This window comes from Mizuhopecten yessoensis, unplaced genomic scaffold (assembly GCF_002113885.1).
Source record: "Mizuhopecten yessoensis strain PY_sf001 unplaced genomic scaffold, ASM211388v2 scaffold459, whole genome shotgun sequence".
NCBI classification, from domain to species: domain Eukaryota; kingdom Metazoa; phylum Mollusca; class Bivalvia; order Pectinida; family Pectinidae; genus Mizuhopecten; species Mizuhopecten yessoensis.
Genome location: NW_018403557.1, coordinates 5817 through 16640, shown reverse-complemented (window position 1 = coordinate 16640; position 10824 = coordinate 5817). Strand labels below are relative to the sequence as shown.

At 36.0% G+C, this 10824-nt stretch overlaps 1 protein-coding gene across 2 annotated transcripts in view; it reads right to left on the bottom strand.

Moving 5' to 3' along the window:
* The window catches only part of LOC110449497, a 35787-nt gene extending 27223 nt beyond the window's left edge, over positions 1-8564 (bottom strand). Inside the window, exons 1-2 of one of the 2 annotated variants that reach the window (XM_021496407.1) lie at positions 8491-8564; positions 6929-7072 (exon numbers count right to left, since the gene is read on the bottom strand). In XM_021496407.1, coding sequence (XP_021352082.1) covers positions 6929-7028 — 100 coding nt within the window. In that variant the 5' untranslated portion in view covers positions 7029-7072; positions 8491-8564. Of the gene's footprint in view, positions 1-6928; positions 7073-7329; positions 7498-8490 lie in introns of those variants that run through there. The other variant, XM_021496398.1, reaches the window with a different exon arrangement.
* Positions 8565-10824: the final 2260 nt, after the last annotated feature.

Below are 10824 nucleotides of genomic sequence, written 5' to 3'. Positions count from 1 at the left end.
AGCTAAACATAGAATTATCAATAGTAAAAGACAACCCAAAAATCTCAAAAGGCTATTGAGTTTTTCCAAGTTTGAAACTAATCAAGCTGAACCTATTGTGTCTAAATGTAATTCGCCCAGATGTGTGGAACATGTAAAATAATTATTGAAGGTTCTACTTTTGTTTTTAAAAATGGATTTAAATTCACTGTACATTCTAGTATGAATTGTAAGTCGAAGAATGTTATATATGCTATAGTTTGTGTTAAATGTTTGGAATTTTATATTGGCCAAACTGGGCGTGAACTACGTCAAAGAAAGACTCTTCACAAGCAACAAACAATCCATGATGACCTTAGATTTTTACAAGTGAACAAACATATTCATAACTGTGCTAACAATAACTTCAAAGTGTTCCCTATTTACCAAATGCATTCATCTGATGTGATAAAGAGGGAAGTTAAGGAGTCGGAGTTAATGAAACTGTTGAAACCCAGTCTGAATAGTTCACATTAAATTCAACGTGTCATGCTTTAAGCAATTGCTGTGCTTTAAATATTATTGTTCATATTTTATTGTTGCCGTAAATGAAACAATTTGTATCTCCCGTATTTTTTATTGTTGGTAAGATCATAAAGTTATGCATTTGTCTAAGTAATGTAACGTCACAATTTAGCTTGTATTGTTGTTGACGTCATGGATTTATGTGTATGCCTTCTGTGACGTCATAATGACTTTGCATTATTGATGACGTCATACTTTCTTGTGTAAACAACTATGACCTCACAATACCTGTTTTCAAAATAAACAGTCTCCTGATGAACGGGGAATCAACCCGAGAAAGGCCTAGAGACGCTATCTCTGTCTTTTGTTCTATTTTATATATATATATATATATATAGAATAAAAACAAATTTTTCAGATCGTCCGCTAGGCCTTTCTGAAAAAAATGTTTTTATTCTATATTTTCCTTCGCAAGGACTTATTTATTTATTATCTACTATATATATATATATATATATATCAAAATACTGTCATAATACTGTACTTAAAAACTTAACAACCAACCTAGTAATTTTTTTATCAATTCCTTTTCAGAGGTCATTTGTCCCTGCCTTTTTTTCCAGTTTATTTCACATGGTATATTATGCTTACACATTAATTTTGTGTGACCTTATCATTTCATTCTCATCATAATGGACAAACTGGTATTATGCTATGATGTTTATCATTTGTTGTGATGCTGTTTTTTTTATCAAACAGTTAAACAGAAAGTAGATGCCACTCAGAAACAACATTCTGAAGAATATGGCATCAGTGTCTTCCCCACATTCAGTTTATGACATGCAGGACAGATTCTGCCAGGATGTGAATCTTTTAGGAATTGCATACAGAAGGTAATAAAATGGAATTGGGTACAATATGTACAGCAATGATTTGCTTAAAGGTTGATTACAGCAGTGTTACCTTACTTTACAATTCTGCCTATAACCTATATTACTTTACCAGTGCAGATACTACACCCCCAAACACCTACCATTCAACTGCATAATGTGTTTGCAGACACAAAGTTGCCTATAGACTGATAAGCAGGTGAATGTAATCCACTAAATTTGCAAACAGAAGACCTAGCAAGCTTTGCCCAATGATCAATACATTGTATATTTCTTTAAAGCAGGGAGATATATACTTCATAAATACAATATTTAGTTGCTTGAAATATATGTCCCGCTTTAAAAACATTTTTGACTTTAATATCCTGAAACTGTTTAGATGTACCATTTGAACTGCTTCCCAACCTCCAATCCTGACGAAATACATATTAAATGTGTTATTACCTTTTTGAGTGTGTGCCTTGCGGGGGTTGGGAGGAGTTGCATAGGTTGAGATTAGGTCATCTTCCCCCTGAACTCCATCGTTTCTGATTGTTCAATGTTGTTTTTTACGTCTAATGAATGTGTAAAGAATGCATTCTTTTTATAAAACTATTTTACTTCGCAATACAACTGGACATTATTGTATATTGTGTGGCATATAGATGATCACCAAACCTTAAATATATTAACTGCTATTTAATGCATATACTTTCTGTTGATATATTTACACTACATGTAATTAAATTTCATTTTAGGGGTGCTAAAGGTGAAGCCTGCACTTGACGGGGAGGAGACTGATGTGAGACTAGTAATGAGAGGGACAGTCATTCCTGAAGGTCTTCCAGTGGTGTTAGAGGCTAAAGAATTGTCACCAAGTTGGCAACATATGCCTGCTAACTCTACAAAAATACTTGAAAGTACCTTCCCTGCCTACTTCCAGATGTAACTAGAACACTGACAGGTCAGTAAGGGCCCCCGTCTTGTGGCAATATATCCCCCCATAATCATCAAGAAACTATCTGCCCATATAGCTGAGCTTGACGTTTGATATGTGGACTTCAAAAAGAATCGCAAGGAAGCAAAATATACATTTTACATGTACTATGATGTGAGTCTTGTTTCCTTCCACCTCCATATTTGCTCCTTAATATCATAACAAAATGTTCATCAGTGAAAATACAAAACTTGACCTTGACCCTTTGAAACCCGTAACCTGGACCTAAGGTCAGTTGACTCTGTGTTAAGTTCTGAACAACATTGCTTCATAATGTCATAACAAAATGTTCATTATAAGATACAAAATTTAACCGATCACCTTTGACCCAGTGACCTTAACCTTTGGTCAATTGACTCCTTGTTTAATCTGAGCTACATTGCTTCAAAGTGTCATAGCGAAATGTTCACCAGTGAAAAGATACAAAATTCAACCTTGACCTTTGACCCAATGACCTTTACCTTTGGTCAGTTGACCCCTTGTTTAATTCTGATCAACTTTGCTTCATCATATCATAGCAAAATGTTCATCAGTGAAAAGGTGCATAATTTGACCTTGACCCCTGACCCAATGACCTTGACCTTTGGTCAGTTGACTTCTTGTTTAATTTTGATCAACTTTGCTTCAGTATGTCATAACAAAATGTTCATCAGTGAAAACATGTAAAATTTGACCTTGACCTTTGAACCTAATGACCTTGACCTTTGACCTCGACTTTTTACCTCAGTGTGTCTCTTTGTTTAATTTCGAACAACTTTGCTCCATAATGTCATAGCGAAATGTTCACCAGTGAAAAGCTACAAAATTTGACCTTGACCACTGACCCGATGACCTTGACCTTTGGTCAGTTGATGCCTTGTTTAATTCTTATCAACTTTGCTTCATAATGTCATAACAAAATGTTCATCAGGGAATGACCTTGACCTTTGACCTTGACTTTTTACCTCAATGTGTATTTTGGTGAACTAAACATCTTGACCAAGTTTCATGTACATCGGTCTATAAATATCAAAGTTATCAGCCAGGAACACAATTTGTGGACTGACAGACAGACAGACAGACAGACGGACAGACAGACAGACAGAGTGATTACTATAGGGCACCCGTATCTCCGATACGGGGCCCTAATTAATCTCATATTGGTGATCTATCCAAACAAAGGAATGATGACATACTGTGTTTGAAATCTACTTCTTAGGTTAATAGTGCATTTTAGTGACTATTTTATTCAGTCCATTTTTACTGGCCTAATGACTGTCTTTCTGTGGCTGTACAAGTTGTATAGGGTTTTCATCATGTCAAAGTGTTTACTGGATGTAGAAACTGAGGCTAAAATGAGTATTCACATTTTCCTTGGCTAATAAAATGATGGGAAATGATCAAAACAGAACTTGTTATTTATTATCTACAAAAATAAAATAAAAAATAGTAATAAAAATAGGAATAACATATTCTGTGCCTGAACAAAAATGCCTGTTTTATTTTCTGAAATTGATGTTTAACAATTTTTTGAGAAAAACAATCACTAAATTGAAACAGCAAGATTTTGAAGTTTTCCACAAATTACCTCATCGAACATAAATATTTACATGAGAAAAGTCTGAGGCTAAGCATACCACCATTTCCAACTGAAATAGAATAGTCAAATACTTATTACACAGGTAATTTCTGTACTGTACTGGGTGGTCGGGTGATGAAGTGGATAGCGCACTTGCCTTTCACCAAGGCAGCCGGGGTTCGATTCCCCGATCGTACATGAAAAAAAGGTATGGGGTCACGTACCTGCCCAATCACGTGGGTTTTCTCTGGGTACTCGGTTTCCTGCCACAGTAAGGCACCCTGCTCACTAATATCCATGCCAACATTTGTAATAAGAGCGTAGCTCTCGGGCACCAGCTCTTTAATGGTAACACATACATGCGTAAACAAGGTTGCTTCCCCTTGCTACACATTGCCTTCTATTTTTTTCGTCCGTAAGTAGACATCCAGTGGGGAAACCGGAAGTGTACCTTTTTTTTTTTGTATTTATTATATTTTCAAAATGTCATGACATAAACATATATATATATACATACAATGTACATGGGTGTCTAGAAGCGCCTTTAAATAATGTACATACTGTTCAAAATAGTCTATCAAGTATCAGTATTCGTCATACATATATATTAACAAATAAGAATAAATTCACATTTTTGATATAAAAAATAAACTTCCGGATATTCTTGTCCATTCTCTATTCTTATTATTATTGTATTATATAAGCTAGTGTCCGATTTCCGGTTAGAGTAACGATGGTGAACAGACTTCGCACAAACGTTATTATATGGTAAACATTAGTATATATGTAATACTTTGTATGGTATATAACATCATCCAATTCAGCGAATTAAAGTGCCATGTTAGCATTATAGTTTTGTGTCTAGAGCATGTGTAGATAATAGTCGGAGTATAATCTATTAAAAAACATTTTCCTTTCCGAACACCCCCACCCCCTCAAAAAAAAAAAAGGCTTCAATATGTCTAGGTGCTAGTTAATACCTTGCAATAGTTTGTCGTTCTGAATTAGTATACTGTAGAACAAAGTTACAATGAAAAATAAGGTGGCTCAATGTTTCTAATTCAATATTACACATATGACATATACCGTTGGTTCGGTTCATAACATGGAGTTTATATTCAGTATAAATTAATTTACATTTCCAATGGAGTTCCCTTATTTTTGTTTCTGTTGCAATCAGTTTACATTCATTATTCCCCCATATTTTCTCCCAATTAAATGTTTTTTGAAGTTCATCTTCCCACTTCATTTCTGTTTTAGGTCTTGTTTTTGGAAGTCATGTATTTTGTAGCATGGTCATATTAAAGTCTTTAATTTTCATAATTTTTGTTCCCTTACATAATGGCAAAATTATTTCAAATTTATTATTTATGAAGAGGCCTTCTGACTTAAGATTATCTATGTGATTATTTCCAGTATGATCTTTTAATACTCTGAGAAAATTTAGAGGTATAGCTTTCCTAATTTTAGAGATTTCTGATATCCATGCAATTCTGTTTATTGCAAATATAATATCATTCCCTTTAAATTCCTTCTTTATCTGCTATTTTTGTGATACCACTTAATGAGAAAGACTACATATAAAAAAGGCTTTGTTCCGAAACTGTATGTAGGTGTTCCCAAATAAATTTTGGTTTAGAATTTCAATTTTGTTAATAGGTGCGTTGACTCTTTTAAGTTTTGCCCATGCTTTCAAGCTATCTTCATAAAAAGTTGGTAGTATTCTGTTAATAGCAAGGCCTTGTAGGTCCGAACAAGTGCACTAACACATTTTTGACCTATACTTCACGTCTAATTTAGAATGATAGTATCTACCTATAGAGTTCCAGTTCTCATTTTTAGAATGGATTATCTTATATATAGTTTTTATTTGTTTACTTTGTACATATGTTTCAAGATCTACCATTCCCATACCACCTTTTTTTAATTTACTACAACACATTTTTCTTTCCAGTTGATTTACTTTTCCATCCCAGATGTAATCCCAAATTATCCTGTTAATTTCTTTTAGATATTTACATGGTATGCCCCTCGCTTCTATTTCATATCCTATAATAGATATTATTAGTGATTTAATGATTAAAGTTTTCACGCTAACTGTTAAGTTTCTGGTTTACCAATTGTCAAGGATACAAAAGATCTGTAATGGGAGACCGGGAGACCCGGGCAAGTTCGACCACCCCTGATATTATTGTTTTGCGGTAATGTTTACAACTTTAAGGATCTTAGCAGTTTAGTTGGCTGGGCATTCACACGAAAAAATGGTGAGGAAAACTCTAATGTAAAAATTACTAAACAGGAGAAAATTAACTCCATTCGAGAAGCATTTAAACTATAAAAATCATATGAAAAAGCATCAGGTGCCAAGATTAATCAAGCAACTTAGTAATAACCAAAAGTGACAGACCACAACAGCAACTGAGAAGATTCAGGTGCTGTTGTGGTCTAACACTTTTTGTATCTACTCAGTTGCTGTTGTCCGTCACTTTTTGTATCCAAATCAATTTGGGCCCGGACAAGTTCGGCTAATAATACTGTGGCAAGTTTGGCCCATGTATCACATAAAAAGTCGTAAAATTGGCGGCAAAATCTGACGATGCCTGCTTTATGACGTCATGATGAAGCTGATTCCAATGTGGGCCGAACTTACCCGAATGCCTGTCCGAACTTATCCCATGGCGGGGCTGACGTTCGGCCATCCGAACTTCCGACAGGGAAAACTAAGTAATGTTCAAAAACGGACATGCTGCAATACTTCCCAGAACGGACTTTAATAAAAATAGGCCGAACTTGTCCCGACCTCTCCTATTATTATGTCGGTCTTACTCTCATTAGAGCTTATGTTTTATTCTTATTCCTCGACTAGCCGACCTTAAATAAAGTTTATCTTATCTCATTCTGAAAGCAGTATTCGGAATCAGTAAATATCAGAGATCAACAAAAGCTACGCTCTTTTAAGGCTTTGCCTTTTCATATTAGTCCATTTAAAACACTTTACGCTGTCCATTTATAACACTTTACCTGGTTGTTTCCTCTGCAGACCACGTTGAATTTCCCGCACTAACTCCAAGTCTTTTGCACTGTATGAGATGAATACTTGTGGGTTTTGTTTACAAGGCATGACAAATCAGGGAGTCGTCCAGTACATCTGTTCTGTGACTTCGTCTAGGAACAATGAAAAAGACATACTGTATAACATGTAGTACACTCTCAAAATTATTGGTTTTATGTTAATAAATTTGGTTTAAATTTTGTATTATTTTATAAACATACAAATATTTCTTAAGAGAGTAAATCACTCTACTTGTAAAATGAAAGAAAATACAAAGTATACGATGTATGCGGAATGAGTAATTTACATCCTAGATAACGTTAATCTGTGTGGCGTTTTCCTGCGTTCACACTTCACTATCTTTCCTCACCTTGCACTATGCTGCCGAGCAAAATGGTAATAACAATATCCTCTCCGGGTCCCCGATAAGAATATTAGATAACATCATTTCTTTATTTAACAGTAAACACTACAGTCGACATTGACAATTCTCGTATTCAAAACGAAAGTAGGAATATGAGTTGTCTCTCTATATATCTTAGTGTAGTGATAGTTTCGTATCTTTTGTCTGTATGATTGACACGGCGCACGTCAATCAGTTTTGTGTTGTAATGTTACCTGGTGTTGGGCTAAATGCCTATTGTTTATTTTGACTTGGGCAGGGAGTAGTCTGTATAGTATATTATATATGTAGATTTCTACGGTTACACATTACGTACGTACACACGTGACTCCGACTGGTACATATGGGAGTGTGTGTATGGTTGTATGTGTGTGTGTGCTAGAGGGTGTAACGTTGCAGGGAGTGTGCTGTTTTAGGTTTAAGTATAAGCTTTTAATGCTGAAAAAAAGGCCATACCGAGAAATAAGATGTAAACAAGACATATGAAAAAATCAGTTTCTGGATGCAGAAAGCGAATCAATGTAGATAATTTAGTGCCCAATATGCTCTTTATTTTTATTTACATATATGACTTCTATCAGCGGCACGACATTACGAAAATAAAAAAAAATCATCCAAAACTTATTTAAAACTACAGCGCATTGATGAGGGTGCCATTTAAAACTTAAATGACATTAAAAATTTACGTTTTTTACTTAAAACAAATATTTGATTAGTATTTCTGATAAACATAGCCAGAATGAATACCACCTACACGAATACGGCAAAGCTCGGGGACTTATATGTATAGCCTGCAAACATTGTCAACCCCCGTGCTATGATAATATTTTTTATAGAAATACGAAGAAGTAGAAGAAAAAGCACACGGTACTTCAATGTATCATAAAGAAGAAACGGGAAAAAGGGTATAATTAAGATAAATTATTTGAATAGTTTAATACACTATGAAAGTGATGTATATTACTGATGATATCAAGAGAATTGATTAAATATTTAAATAGATGTATATTTGATTAGATCTTCAATTTATACGTTTTCCTAATAAGAATAATGTACTTATTACACTTAATCTCGATATACAGAGATGTTAACAGCAAAGTAGTCTAATAACAAGTCAGCGTTTCAAACCTGCTACATCCTCCATATCCTGGGGTTACGCTCACTACATCCTCCATTTCCAGGGGCTACGCTCACTTTCGCTCTCTACACCCCTGGAATATGTCATAGCAAAATTGAAGGCTCAGTGTGTGCCACTTTGTGCATGGGACGAATATACTTGTTCGATCCTTTGATATACATAAAAAGAATCTCGCGGTCACGTAACGGTAAAAATTGGCAGGCTTTGAAGTCGGGAGGCTCTCCTTTGTACTCTTCAAAGGACAGGTATCAGCCTAGCGATTTTACCTGAGACCAAACAAACAGCTATCTTCGTGTCTTCAATTTTGCTATGACATATTCCCGGGGTGTAGAGAGCGAAAGTGAGCGTAACCCCCATCCTCGATATCCAGGGGTTATAGTTTAAATTAAAGAGAAATTAGTGTGAAACGGTTATGAGACATTAGTGTGAAATGGTAAGGAGACATTAGTGTGAAATGGTAGGGAGACATTAGTGTGAAATTGTACGGAGACATTAGTGTGATATGATAGGGAGACATTAGTGTGAAATGGTAGGGAGACATAAGTGTGAAATGGTAGGGAGACATGAGTGTGAAATGGTAAGAAGAAATTAGGGTGAAATGGTAGGGAGACATGAGTGTGAAATGGTAAGAAGACATTAGTGTGAAATGGTAGGGAGACATGAGTGTGAAATGGTAAGAAGAAATTAGTGTGAAATGGTAGGGAGACATGAGTGTGAAATGGTAGGGAGACATGAGTGTGAAATGGTAAGGAGACATGAGTGTGAAATGGTAGGGAGACATTAGTGTGAAACGGTTATGAGATATTAGTGTGAAACGGCAAGAAGTCTACCATAGGGAGACTCAGGTGTGAAACGGCCAGAAGAAATTGATGTTAAACGGCAAGGAGACATTAGTGTGAAATGGTAAGGAGACATTAGTGTGATATGGAAGAGTGACATTAGTGTGAAATGGTAGGGAGACATTAGTGTGAAATGGTAAGGAGACATTAGTGTGAAATGGTTGGGAGATATTAGTGTGAAACGGCAAGGAGTCTACCATAGGGAGACTCAGGTGTGAAACGGTAAGGAGACATTAGTGTGACATGGTAGAGAGACTTAAGTGTGAAACGGTCAGAAGACATTAGTGTTAAACGGTAGGGAGACTTGAGTGGTAATGGAAGGGAGACATTAATGTGAAATAGTATGGAGACATTAGTGTGAAACGGTCAGAAGACATTAGTGTGAAATGAAAGGGAAACATTAGTGTGAAACGGCAAGGAGACATTAGTGTGAAATGGTAGGGAGACTTTAGTGTGAAACGGTCAGAAGACATTAGTGTGACATGGTAGAGAGACTTAAGTGTAAAACGGTCAGAAGACATTAGTGTGACATGGTAGAGAGACTTAAGTGTGAAACGGTCAGAAGACATTAGTGTTAACGGTAGAGAGACTTGAGTGGTAATGGAAGGGAGACATTAATGTGAAATAGTATGGAGACATTAGTGTGAAACGGTCAAAAGACATTAGTGTGAAATGGAAGGGAAACATTAGTGTTAAACGGCAAGGAGACATTAGTGTGAAATGGTAGGGAGACTTAAGTGTGAAATAGTAGGGAGACATGAGTCTGAAACGGCAAGGAGTCTACCATAGGGAGACTCAGGTGTGAAACGGTCAGAAGACAATAATGTTAAACGGTAATGAGACATTAGTGTGAAATGGTAAGGAGACATTAGTGTGAAATGGAAGGGAAACATAAGTGTGAAACGGCAAGGAGACATTAGTGTGAAATGGTAGGGAGACTTAAGTGTGAAACGGTCAGAAGACATTAGTGTGACATGGTAGAGAGACATTAGTGTGAAACGGTCAGAAGACATTAGTGTGNAGACATTAGTGTGACATGGTAGAGAGACATTAGTGTGAAACGGTCAGAAGACATTAGTGTGAAATGGTAGGGAGACATTAGTGTGAAATGGTAAGGAGACATAAGTGTGAAATGGTAGGGAGACATTAGTGTGAAATGGTCAGGAGACATAAGTGTGAAATGGTAGGGAGACATGAGTGTGAAACGGCAAGGAATCTACCATAGGGAGACTCAGGTGTGAAACGGTCAGAAGACATTAATGTTAAACGGTAAGGAGACATTAGTGTGAAATGGTAAGGAGACATCAGTGTGAAATGGAAAGGAGACTTCAGTGTGAAGCAGTCAGAAGACATTAATGTTAAACGGTCAGGAGACATTAGTGTGAAATGGTAAGGAGACATTAGTGTGAAATGGAAGGGAGAATTCAGTGTGAAACGGTCAGAAGACATTGGTGTGAAATGGTATGGAGACTTCAGTGTGAAGCG